At 30.6% G+C, this 12,821-nt stretch overlaps 2 protein-coding genes across 3 annotated transcripts; one reads left to right on the top strand and one right to left on the bottom strand.

Annotated features, from left to right (window-relative positions):
• The first annotated feature begins 139 nt into the window (after positions 1 to 139).
• On the top strand, positions 140 to 6,569 carry LOC124532333 (methionine aminopeptidase 1D, mitochondrial). Of its 2 annotated transcripts, none has more exons than XM_047107210.1 (6): positions 140 to 527; positions 641 to 854; positions 1,350 to 1,541; positions 2,124 to 2,231; positions 6,099 to 6,252; positions 6,332 to 6,569. In XM_047107210.1, the coding sequence occupies exons 1-6, from the start codon at positions 481 to 483 to the stop codon at positions 6,520 to 6,522; spliced, it is 906 nt and encodes a 301-aa protein (XP_046963166.1). In that variant the 5' UTR covers positions 140 to 480; the 3' UTR covers positions 6,523 to 6,569. The 2 variants fall into 2 exon arrangements, with proteins under 2 accessions (XP_046963166.1, XP_046963156.1); XM_047107200.1 differs by having other exon boundaries at positions 140 to 379.
• Positions 6,570 to 7,638: 1,069 nt separating this feature from the next.
• LOC124530000 (protein N-terminal glutamine amidohydrolase) lies at positions 7,639 to 12,613 on the bottom strand. Its single transcript, XM_047103976.1, has 5 exons — positions 12,453 to 12,613; positions 12,212 to 12,365; positions 11,910 to 12,058; positions 11,709 to 11,833; positions 7,639 to 11,350 (listed from the first exon to the last, which is right to left on the bottom strand). The coding sequence occupies exons 1-5, from the start codon at positions 12,566 to 12,568 to the stop codon at positions 11,241 to 11,243; spliced, it is 654 nt and encodes a 217-aa protein (XP_046959932.1). The 5' UTR covers positions 12,569 to 12,613; the 3' UTR covers positions 7,639 to 11,240.
• Between the last annotated feature and the right edge of the window lie 208 nt (positions 12,614 to 12,821).

The raw sequence follows: 12,821 nt of genomic DNA on the forward strand, positions 1-12,821 counted from the left end.
ATATGCTATTTATGAAGTACTACACATATTCAGCAAAAAGTAGCAATTATGTTTTTTCTTTTAAAATAAAATTTAAAAATTTGACTTTAAAAGTATCCGTAAAATTTAATGGTTAATTATTGACATTGGTCAAAAATGAATTAATTGTCAAAACACAAATGTCAGAAATGTCATCATACAAACCAAAAATAGCCTTTTGGACTTTTCAAAATTCCGAAGTTGCATATTGAAATTAGAAATTTACTGTATCGAAAAAATAATAAAAATATGTATATAAACCCAATGATATAATAGGATTTTACACTTTGTAAAGACATAGAACGATGGAACTGTCGCGTGAAGCATTTCGTTCAGTAGGACGGTTTTGGAGGGCAAATATGTAAGATTTTTTAATGAAATTTAAATTATCTTGAAACTAGTAACTGTCTGACATATTCCTAAAATTGAAAAGTAAATTTTAATAAACACGAAAAAGAAGAAATGAGAATTCCTAAAGCATTAAGTCCCCGCCTTCAAAAGCAATTATTGTAAGTTTTATTTCCATTTTATTTTAAAACATAAAAAAACACTTCTAAAACGTAAAATAAGGAATTTATATACCCTTATATTTATATAAATATGAATTATTTATTAATTACAGAAGACGTTTTGGTGTATATGACAAAGTTCATCCAGCAGAAACAACACCCAGTAGGATAGTTCCTGAACATATTGAAAAGCCTGACTATATATTAGGAAAATTATTAAACACTAGTAAAAAACCTGAAATCAAAAATGAAGAACAAATAAAAGGAATGAGACAAAGTTGCAATGTTGCAGCAAATATATTAAAAATATTACAACCATTTGTTCAGGTGACAATTTTATTCTTTCACCTTAAAATAATTTCTAGTTTCTTCTCTAGTAATGTACAATTAAGGCTTTATTCTTTATATTGAGTGTAATACTACAATCATAGTAGTAATAATGTGTTGAACAAATTGAAAAATTTATAATATATGTGTGTTATTATTCTGATTATAAATTGCTACTACATACTCTAGTGTTTGAAAGTTAAACAAAAACCTCTTTTAAATTAAAAAAACTAAAGAGCATATAAAACCCAGTAAGCAGCATCTTTTGTAGTCCAGTTTGCTTGGGAAATGAAGCGGCATTTTTAAGATCAAACAGGCCTGTCATGTTAAAAGGGGATGCAAAAAGCTTGAACGTCCAATACAAATCTTTTATTTGATTATTGTGCTTATGCATGGACTGAAATCAGTACATTTTTAATTGATTTGGAATATCAAATATACGAAATGAAATGTATGTATTTCATAGTTTAATAATAATTATTTTAAATGTTACAGCCTGGTGTAACAACGGATGACATTGATGAATTAGTGCACACATTAAGTTTAGAAGCTGGGGCATACCCTTCTCCATTACATTATAAGGGATTTCCAAAAAGTGTTTGTACATCCGTGAACAATGTTGCAGTTCATGGTATTCCTGATCTTCGGCCATTACAAAATGGAGATATAGTTAATGTTGATATAACTGTAAGTTAATACAGTTGTCATATAAAATGACACTGAAGATTTTTTTAGTAAAAAACTTCTGTATACATTGTTATTCAGTTTAATTGCAACCCTATCACTATATTAGTAAAGTAAAGTAACAGTCTGTAAATTTCCCCACTGCTGGGATAAGGCCTCATCTTCCATTAAGGAGATGGTTTGGAAAATATTCCACAACACCGGTTTCAATAAGGGTTATTGTAATGCACATGTGGCAGAATTTTGATGAAATTAGACAGATTTAGGTTTCCTCACGATGTTTTCTTCACTGCCGAGCCCGAGATGAATTATAAGCACAAATTAAGCACATATATATAGCGGTGCTAGCCTGGGTTTGCACCCGCAAACACCGGTTAAGATGCACACATTCTAACCACTGAGCCATCTCACCTCTAACTATATTAAATATTAAATATTATTCATCATTATATTAAAACTTATCTAATTATTTGATTTATGGAATTTATGTCTCAAACTTACAAGTTGTCATCCAGATTAGCCAGTTGTAAACATATGAACACAATATGTTTATGATTAAAATTATAATATTATTTTATCTTCTAGGTGTTTTTTAAAGGATATCATGGTGATTGTTCTAAGACATTTCTCGTTGGTGATGTTGATGATCTTGGTCTACAACTTGTGCATGCTACAGAAGATTGTTTAAATCAGGTTGGTTCACACGAGTCATTGTAATTGCCAGTGTCTCATGCTAAGTGCATTATTAATTTAGACCTTTGATATTTTAAAACTTTTAGCTATAATAAAATAATGTATATAACTTTATTATTGACTTATATACTATATAGTTGGTCTAAATTAAAAATGGATGATATTTGTTATGGATTCGTGAAATAAAAATGGATATAAATAATGCTTGAGTTAATAAAAGAATTAACCCTCCGTATACCATGTGGATAAAAGTTGCATCCTGCACTATGTGGGGTTTCCTATACCCCAATATAATTATATATTTTTATAGGAAATAACTTTTTAAAGTTTATTTTGTATGTATTAATATTGTTTCTGGACTATTAAGAGACAAAAATAAAATGAAAATTGTTACATATATAAATATTTTTAATATCTTTAGGCATTTTAACAAAAATAGTACTTTTTTACGAATTAAGAGGAGACCATCTTCTTTGGCTTAGTCTTATAAAAAATATCTTAAGTAATAACTTCTTATTGCCCTTTATTTCAGGGCCTGATAAGACCAGTAACAAAAATAAAATAAAAATATCTAAATATAATTACTCTTCCTGAGATTCCAGTTGGTTAAAATCTGCACATTTTTTCTCTATGCATATAGGTACTTTGCATCGCTCGCAACCGTACTTAGTCCTTCGATCTTTTTACCTATCGCATTTCGAACATCTTGTTACACGTCTTGGCATTTTTTTTGGTGGTTTTACAATTGTTCCAGCGAGTAAAACATGTATGCTTTCCTCCTTTGGAATTCGAGGATTATCTTTACGGTTTCTCAGGTGCTCTTCAATCAAAGCCATTCCCAAATCACGAAGAAACTTCCGCCTATTGTTAGTTTTCCCTGCTTCGATGCCATTATTAATAAAAAAACAAAACAATAAATATTTATGTATAAAAAGGTATATTTTGCATGTCATACTGCTTACCTTTTAGACGACGTCCCGAACTACGTGGGGTTTGTGACACCCTACCACACTTTGAGGGCGACCGTCCGCTATTCCTGAGACGCTATTACTAAATCACTGTTACTATGCGGTCTGGCAACATCGCAACTCCAACTACACGAGGTTACGTGAAATTCGCGCGGTCGTTTAAAAAGATACGACGATTTTTGATTCGCTGGGGTTTATTAAACCCCACGTGGTGCATGGAGGGTTAGGTGTAAGGATGGAATACATGAATCTAAAATTTATTTCTATCTATTGTTTTATTATCAAAGAAGCAATTCTTTGAATCTAATGCAATCGGTTGTGTATTTTATATGACCCCTTGGTCTTCGGAAATCGGAAATTTTCAAAAAATAGATAAGCAATTTATGTAAATACTCGTCAAGATATCTCCGAAACTACATATCCGATTGACTTGAAATTTAGCATATTTCATCTTTTGCAATGCCAAATCTCACTATGGAAGTGTTCTTGGCAATTTCAACTTGTCAATATTGGCAAAAGTGGACAGCATTCTATGTATTTTATTTGCGGATAATTCATCTAAATCGATTCGACTAAAACAATTTAGCTGAAAAGAACAAAAGTGTAACACGAGTGTCTCTTTTACTTACTCTAAAAGCTTTCATCCGATTAACTGTTTATAAAATAGGCTATTTGACTGGTTTTTAAAATCCATTTTATATTATTTAGTAGAAGTTAAGGAACCCAGTAAAAGTTGTGTTTTTATTTCTCTTACATATTTGCCGAAAAATATATTAAAAATTCCATATTTAAATACCGCGCAAAAACGCTATTTGGACAATATGGCGCTGCAATGGGGTCGGTGACGTCACTTTCCTTTATTTTAATCTGTGGTACATATAGTAGAAAAGCAAAGTTTACAAGAAAGTGACTTCATCATAAGCCCTGCTAATCAGGAGCCTTTTGTGTCACGTGACAAACGTTTGAAAAAATGCATTCTTGTTTATGGATTTTTGAATAAATTTAGTATTATTTTCAACTTTCGTTAGTAAATAACCATTTTTATACTAATAATATACACTGATTACAATTATAATTCACAATTTTTTTTTCGCATTGTCAAATAGCCTATTCCTGTTGTGTAGATGTATCCACGATTTTTGAGATATCTGGCTGGAATTCGGTATATGGACTAATCATCAGGTTGAAATATGCATGATCATTCGTTCATCCTCCCTCTCTCCCTTCACCCTCCTTTTTATGAATTTCCGCTCTCTGCTGGACCCAGAGTCAACGAACGAGGACGTCGAACCAATGGAAACTGACGAAACGGACGCGATCACTTCACCAAGAAACTCGTAGGTCCACCACCTAATCCCAATATTTTCGACATCGGCTTGTGACCCAAGCAGTTAAATGAATATGTGATGAACAGAGACTTACTCGGGATACGTAACTTTATATAAAATTTTACAATTCTTCTAAAACGCGATCAACGATCGATTCTCGATCTCGGGTATTGGACATAGTGGGGTGCGGGGCATCTCGGATGGTGTGTGGGACATCTTTGGGCGGGTTTGGCTCATCTCAGACGGTGTGTGGGCCATAGCGAGGCCGGTGTGGGGAAGACAGAAGGTTTTTTTTTATTTTCAATAAGATCGATGAAGACTGCAGAGTCGCAAGACTGAAGTGTAATGGGGAATGAGTAATGTTTCTAGTCGATTTGTTTTTAGTCGAATTGTTTTCAGTTAAATTCTTTTAGACGAATTGTTTAAGTCGAATTTTCCATAGACGAGTATAATATATATTTAGAAAAGAAATTGTTTGTATAGAAAACAATAGAAATTAAAAGAACTTGGATGTATCATATATCGATAATTTATTATTGTGACATCATAATCATTTATGTTCTATTATATAAATTTAACCATAATCGAAATATCTTCAGATATAATCAACAGTTCCTGTGAAAAAATCTTAAAAGTTAAATGTGATGTGTGCCATAAGCTAGTAATATAGCGTATAACGCGAATTAAATTAAAGCTTTATCCAGGTCATTTTAACAGGCCAACTTTGGTATAGCACGACACAACTTAGATGTAGCATCGGCAAAATTCGTAAAACCGATCACATCCGAATTAAGTACGCCATCCCAAATTATTAATATTTATTTCTTATGTGAATATGATCTTTACACCAACGTAACTTGTAATATCATATGACCTAATCTATTCGTCAATTTGACACGTCGATTTACATGCACTTACTTTCTCGGGGAACTGATGCGAGAATCTATAGCAACGAATAGCGTCGAATGGCGCGATAAGGAGCTATTTCTGTTGGTTGTATAAATCGGCAGTAATCGGTATTATTGAATATTCCGATGCTACATCTAAGTTGTGTCGTACTATAACCTTGTTTCGCAAAAGTGTTGTTCAAATCAATGGCGTTTGCTAGCGTGTTAAGTATAACTAACAACCACGTTATAAAATGTTTCCTTGCAAATGTAAATTGTCTTTAATTTCATTTTATAATTAATGCAAATTCGAATTTGCAATAACAAAATATTCTTTTTCTCATTGTTAAGTAATATTAGCTTAAAACTACTAGGATTTATTTAGTTTTATGTGCATGCATACGTTCTGAATATTTATGCAATAATTATATTTTCTAGTGAATTTTTAAGTTGCTTCCGTCTAAGGAAAATTTAAAAGTAATATTATATTTCACTTCGTTGCACTAAAGAGTATTAACAAAGCATGATAACAAAGTAAATGATTACGAATGTTGATGAGTGTAATGGAGAGAGGAAGAGCAAAGTAAAGTCGGATATTGTGCGAATGATGATATGGGAAAAATGGCTTATGATAGGAGAAGAAATGGAATCTGTAATTTTATTTATTTATTGTATATTCGACAGGCTATAAGCATATGCGGTCCGGACGTACCATTTTGCGACATCGGCTTCAGAATATATAGGATCGCAAAAAGGCATAAGCTCACTGTTCTACCAGCCTTCGTTGGACATGGAATTGGAAAATATTTTCATGGTCCACCCGATATCTATCATACACGTAAATAAATCGATATGTTATACAAAATTATTTTGAATGAAATCAAGGACGTCAAAATAATCCAATTATAATTTTACAGAAAACCGATATCCAGGATTGATGAAGCCAGGAATGACCTTCACTATTGAACCTGTTTTGTCTCATGGAAACGAAAAAACGGTGCTATTAGAGGATGGGTGGACTGTCACCACTGAGGACGGTGCAAGAGCAGCTCAAGCAGAACACACTATCCTAATTACTGAAGATGGAGCTGAAATACTTACAAAATAGTTGATTATTATGAAATAGTATAATAGTAGTCAAAATAAATTATTGATGCAAAGCATGTTTGTTGTTTTAGTACTGACATTCAAATACATTAATGAATGAAAAATATCGTCATTAGGTACTAAAACATAATTGCTCGAATTCTCTTTAGCAGTAACTGATAAATTTTATTGAATGCACGTAAATAAAAAGTTGAGTAAAAATTTTGTCGCGATAGGAACGAGCATGCTACTGTTTGAAAAAATACTTTAAACGTTAATTTTCCCAATAAAAGAGCCACAAAAATAATTCTTATCGAATTATATAAGTACGTTTCTATGCTATAAAATAAAATTTTAAAACCCTTTTTTAATCCGTCATATTGATAAAAGCAACAGTTGTGTTTTTTTTTATGACATAGGTGGCAAATGAGCAGGAGGTTCACCTGATGGAAAGTGACTACCACCGCCCATGGACATCTGCAACACCGGGGGTCTTGCAGGTGTGTTGCCGGCCTTTAAGAAAGGAGTACGCTCTTTTCTTGAAGATTCCCATGTCGTATCGGTTCGAAAAAACCGCTGGCGAAAGCTGGTTCCACAAAGTGTGCGTGGCAGAAAATGTCTAAGAAATCGCGCTGTTGTGGATTTTCGGACATTAAGGTGGTGCGGGTGAAACTTAGAATTTTGACGAGATGTCCGAAGGTGAAATTCAGCCGGGATTAAACCGAACAATTCCTCGGAATATTCCCGTGAAAAATTCGTCGATAACTCGAGCCTCTCTACGTTGGATGCGTTCAAATGGAAGGAGCTGGTACTGGGGAGCACCCGCCCAGAGGTGAGAGCAGTACTCCACGTGAGGCCGAATTTGCGCCATCTATCGATCTTCTAATACTGTCTCGGCTTGCTGAGCTTACCGAGCTTTTTTGAAGCCAATTTGGCTTTAAAATTTGGTGTGTGTACTACTGGCACTCATTCACGCGATATAGAGACTAAAAATTAAGTACTTACTTTTAATTTTTAGAATTTAGATAATAATATACTAGTGCGCTTGTATGACTCAAAATCAAAATATTTACTCAAATATTTGATACCAGACATTAACTAATATTTCGGTGAGATGTTATAAAATAAAACAAATACATGCGTGTGACGTTTTATTTTAGCTCGAATTCTTAAATTTAACAAAAAAACACATTGTTACATTGAAAGCACAAGCAATACAATTATTATCATTTATAGGCTGTTCAGTCAAACTCGAGAATTTAATTAAAGGCTTGGAAGGAAGATATCGATTGAAAAGTTTTACGTAAGTATTAGAAATAGTTAAAAGAGAATAAGGCGTAACCAGTGGGACAAACACAGCCCCGACATTTAACTAATCGTTTAAAAACTGTGTTTTCAATTATTTTATTGTTTGGTCCCATAAAATCTCCAGCTACGCCTCGATGAAATATAACTACGATCACTTGAGTAAATTACTTAATAGTAAAGTAGAGGAAGAAAAGGCTTAGGTTGCTTATATAGTTTGGAATCATAGAATTTAGCATGAAGGTAATAATTCATAGCGACCATTGCTATATTACAAACTACCAAGCACTTTTAGTTCGTTAAGTATTTAATAAAGATATTTTGCGAATTGTTACTTAAATATTGACTAGATTTGAACACAGACACAAAACCCTGCAGAAAGTATAAACATATTATAATATATTTGTTTTAATTAATTTTAAACAATTGGATAGTATTTGGTGCTCTTTTGGTATTAATTATTATTTCTTTGTATTTAAATACATTATAATTATTTACTTAGACTTATTATAATTATAGAAACGCGAATTCATAATAAAATTCAATATATCCAAAATAACTATTATCTACAATAAAGATGCATTGTTGAATATATTAAATATTAAAAAATGTATACAATATTATATATTTTTAAATTATAACATTGAACAATTAAACACACAACACACAACGGTGTTTAATAATAAAAATTACGATGATTAAATACGTATATTATCAATACTTACAACACTAAGGGTGCTTAGGGAAGGATAAAAGAGTGTATAAAAGTTGATAAAAAACTTTTAAATAGATTTAACAACATACAAAAGCTACCTCGCGACGATATAATATAATCTACAATAAAATTACTTAAATGTATTTTTATCACTCAATGTAAGATGTTATTAAAAACAAGTGGTGGGTAACAACATCGGTAAAACTATGTGTACAGGTAAGGTAGGTAAAGGTATCTTTGTGTATAAAAAGTTGAGCTTGAGGGTTAAATATGAAGGACTGTCCTAAGACTCGTAATCTGTCACTTTTTACAAACGCTTCTTTTAATCAAATTTATAAATCCATATAGGTATAAATTAATTTCAGATAATATATACCCTTAAGGTACAGTAGCGCTTTTCGGGCATTCGGCATTTCGGCATTATGGATATCCTTTATACATTTCGATTTACCTGTTTTTGAATTTAGAACCCATATGAGATACTCCTCCTTACCTCTACAAAACTGTCAAATGTCAAAACGATATATCGTAAAGATATACTAACCTATCGCCGCAGAACAGACATATTTATCTCCAATATAAATATCCAGTTATAAAGAAAATAAATTACATTTCATTTTAAAATTTTTGCTAAATTTCATACTTAAATGCAAAAACAATTTCGTGCCTTGTGGTCGCGTTCACAAAAACCGATAGGAATCTTGAATTTTATGGAAAATAGTTATTAAGCTTTAAATACCTGTATTAAATATACCTATATATTTTTTAAATTTATTTGTAGGTACCTTTCCTTTTAAAAATGTTCGTTTTGCTTTTGTCGTCCATTTTGTTATTTAATTATGGAGCAAAATTACTAATTTCCTGTAATAATAAACTAAATAATGAAGTTACGTAGCGTGCAGGCTACACTTAATTTATATCGGACACGTTACAATTTTTTTTAATCAGTCCTGAAGCCAATTAGCTGTGTTGCGTGTCGAAATTTAACAACGTAAAATAGGTTATCGTGCATAATAAATTATACATTATACCTAATACAGTACTAAAACTTATTGCTAAGAGAAGACTTTGGTTCAGCAATTTGATTTTGGAACATGTTTGAATTAAATAAAGTAATAATCGCGAAAATTTAAGACAACATTATGTTTGAATTACATCACTTCATACCTACTTGATATAATTTAATGAAGGAGGTAGCTTGTTCCTATTTGATAAACACGACCACAAGTGAAAATAAGAAAACTTTAAATCATATTAATAAACTTTTGTCATTTGTATAATAGATTCATAACTCTCTATTCCGTCAACGCGATACGTTTACAGTACTTGAAGTTACAATTATGTATAAAGATATTAAAATTATTGTTATCCAAAAAGCAATTTGAAAATATAATAATATCCTAATTACTTTATTATTCAAAATCACACTTATAGGTTAATAACCCTACCATTTAAAGCTCCATTCCAATGACACCAAATTAAACTTATTGGAATTATTAACTTTATTTAATGGAAAATATATATAAAATATTTTTTCAAGACAATTAAAAATTAAAGGATACTTATCCAGGTTTTATGTTTGTAAAAATATGCCAACAATCATATCCTTAAATTTCGTAAGCACTTATTAATTCAAATTATAATCTGCTGATTTAAGCTTAAAATATAAGCTAACCAGTTTTCGCTTTTTTAATACTTTTAGGAAATAAGAAAGATACTGTGAGATTATATTTCTTATGCAAATTTATGAGAAAAACATATAAATATATTTAAAGAGTCATTACAAAATTTAAGAATAACATCCTGTATTTCCTTTTGCAATCACTTAAAAAATTCTTATTGTAGATTATTTTTTAATGGCACAAATTGTAATTTTAATGGAAAAATACTTATATTATAAAATTTCAATTAATGAAATATCTATTTTTTTTTAATAAAATGAGTGCTGCATTTACTGCGATCATGGATGTAATAACCTTAATTATACTAGCTTATTAATATTATCATTTTTTTTAAATAACAAAATAAACAACTATAGAGTATAAATAATATTTTTTCTAGATAGTAAGTATTTAAATATTTTGTTTGTGCAGTATCACTCATTCAAGAAGGTAAGAAGAAGTGCTAATATAATAGTAAATACTTGAAGCATTCAAAAAGTTAAAGTTACTCATGTATAATATTATGTAACCAATAATATATTTAACAGTATTTCTTTATCACTCAAGCTTAAAATATGAAACTTATATAAAAATTTAAAAAAAAGTTAAATGCAAGTTGGGACTTAAACTAGAAGGGTTCCATGCAACATTGAAATATATTCATCACCCTCAAAACTAATAGGCTTGTTCAATATTTTATTATCCCTACATTGTATGAAAAATGTAAGTATCTTTGCTTAGGTAAATGTTTTAGACTATTCTATAATAATACTTGGGACTTTGTTAAGCACCTAGGCACTTTAAAATACAAAATTGATTATAAATTTCAATTATACACCAACTGTAACGGTCTTGTTAATTGTTTTTGTATATTTAATCAAAACATAACTCATTTGGAACCCTGTAAAAATAGCTTCAATTTAAATAGAACAAAACAATAAAAATGTAACAAAAGATTATTAAAACATAATCAACTCAGACCATAAACCGAAACAAACTAGGTCATGGTAATAAATTAACTTAAAATTATAATTTGTCTATCTATCATTCGTTTTTGTACTACTTCTCTATTTTATAGAAACGCTGTACAAAATCAGTCAGATTAAATACTTCACCAGGGCCGGAGTCTGAATCCATATTAATGTACTCATCTAAGTTATGAGTTGAAGCTGAAATAATAAGATTTGGTCAATTTTTCTCCATTATTATTTGAAGTACATATATATATGTGTGTGAGAGTGTGCGTATTAAAAAAACTAATTTTTAATTTATTTCAATGGGAGGAGCTTACATGAATACACAAATGCTATGCTATGACATAGTTTTTCATACATACAAAGTATATCTGGTAATCTTGAGCATCACTCACTCATACTAATGCAAAATAATAATAATTAAACAGAGGAGATTGCATATGTGACTGAATATAAGTTCATAATACAGCATTCAATTATGTAAATCTGTTTATTATTAGATTATGTTTATTATTACTCCTCCATAATAATATGGATATATTATTTTACTTACTTGAAGTACAGATGGCAGGATAAGGAGGTGGTGGCTTGATCCACGAACCATCAGGCCTCTTCATATGACGTCTATCAGAGGCGAAATGTTGTATGAATTGTTTAGCAGGAACTACACGGAAGAATCTAAAATAATTTTAGTAATGAGCTTTCAAAACTTTCCCATAGATTCTCTGCTGATTATTTATTTATTTTCATTTACCTGTGAAAATCAGACTTCAAGACTTGATCTGTGCGAAATGTTTCAGTCACATATTTGTGGAAGAATGTTGGAAATGGAAGTTCGGAATCCAAATCATAAACTAAACATGTTTTACAATCCACAGAATAAAGAAATATGACATGATAATCCTAAAAAAAATATAGATTATAATTTATAATTTGTTTGTTAAATATAAGCAAGATTTAATTAAACTATTATTGCTATTTTTTTAAACGGCTCTTTAAAAAAATGTCGCATTTAAACACATAAACAAAGATACATTGTCATGTTTCAGTACACACCCAAATAACGAGGCGATCGTCCTCACGCCCAGCCCTTTGTTTCCACAAAGGCACAGTACGACAAGGGTTCGAAATAAATACAACGAAGCATCTGTCCAGCTCTATTGGAATCCTTATGGACACATCTGAACATAGTTTCCACACGTTTTCTTCACTGCAGTGCAGCAAAACAGAAACAAAGCAAACATTAATTATCAATATCCATATTGTTTGAAGATTTTTAATGTAAAATTATACTTGCCAGTAACAGGAAACATATGAACATTCTGCTTGTTTGGGAAATAAAGGTTTCAGGGTTTTATCACTCTTTTTATTATTTTCATTTTTACTGAAATGCACTTGTGCATTGACCGACATTTTGACACTTTGACAGATGCTAGTACATCTAGAAGTGGCTGTATTGTAGACTGTAGTCTAGTCTAGTCTATGTACCTTCAAAAAGTCACGTCTATAGATTATAAAACAACATTTGTGAACCTGTCTAAATCGAATGTTAGAAAAAAAAATATTTTTAAATAGTACTAATTAAATGAAAATTTGTAGGAAGTTATTAGTTTCAATATGAGATTGTCTAAAATTATGAAAATTTTAATATTTTTTTTGAGAACTA

This window comes from Vanessa cardui, chromosome 1, assembly GCF_905220365.1.
Source record: "Vanessa cardui chromosome 1, ilVanCard2.1, whole genome shotgun sequence".
In the NCBI taxonomy this organism is placed as follows: domain Eukaryota; kingdom Metazoa; phylum Arthropoda; class Insecta; order Lepidoptera; family Nymphalidae; genus Vanessa; species Vanessa cardui.

What these genes read in the sequence shown, in the direction of transcription:
- LOC124532333 (XM_047107200.1), top strand. Translation starts at nt 324, where the DNA reads ATGGAACTGTCGCGTGAAGCATTTCGTTCAGTAGGACGGTTTTGGAGG. An exon ending in CGGTTTTGGAGGGCAAATAT is followed by an intron (nt 380 to 640) that starts GTAAGATTTTTT and finishes TATTAATTACAG; the next exon opens with AAGACGTTTTGGTGTATATG. An exon ending in ACCCGATATCTATCATACAC is followed by an intron (nt 6,253 to 6,331) that starts GTAAATAAATCG and finishes ATAATTTTACAG; the next exon opens with AAAACCGATATCCAGGATTG.
- LOC124530000 (XM_047103976.1), bottom strand. Translation starts at nt 12,568, where the DNA reads ATGTCGGTCAATGCACAAGTGCATTTCAGTAAAAATGAAAATAATAAA. An exon ending in TCATATGTTTCCTGTTACTG is followed by an intron (nt 12,366 to 12,452) that starts GCAAGTATAATT and finishes GCTGCACTGCAG; the next exon opens with TGAAGAAAACGTGTGGAAAC. An exon ending in ACGATCGCCTCGTTATTTGG is followed by an intron (nt 12,059 to 12,211) that starts GTGTGTACTGAA and finishes TATTTTTTTTAG; the next exon opens with GATTATCATGTCATATTTCT.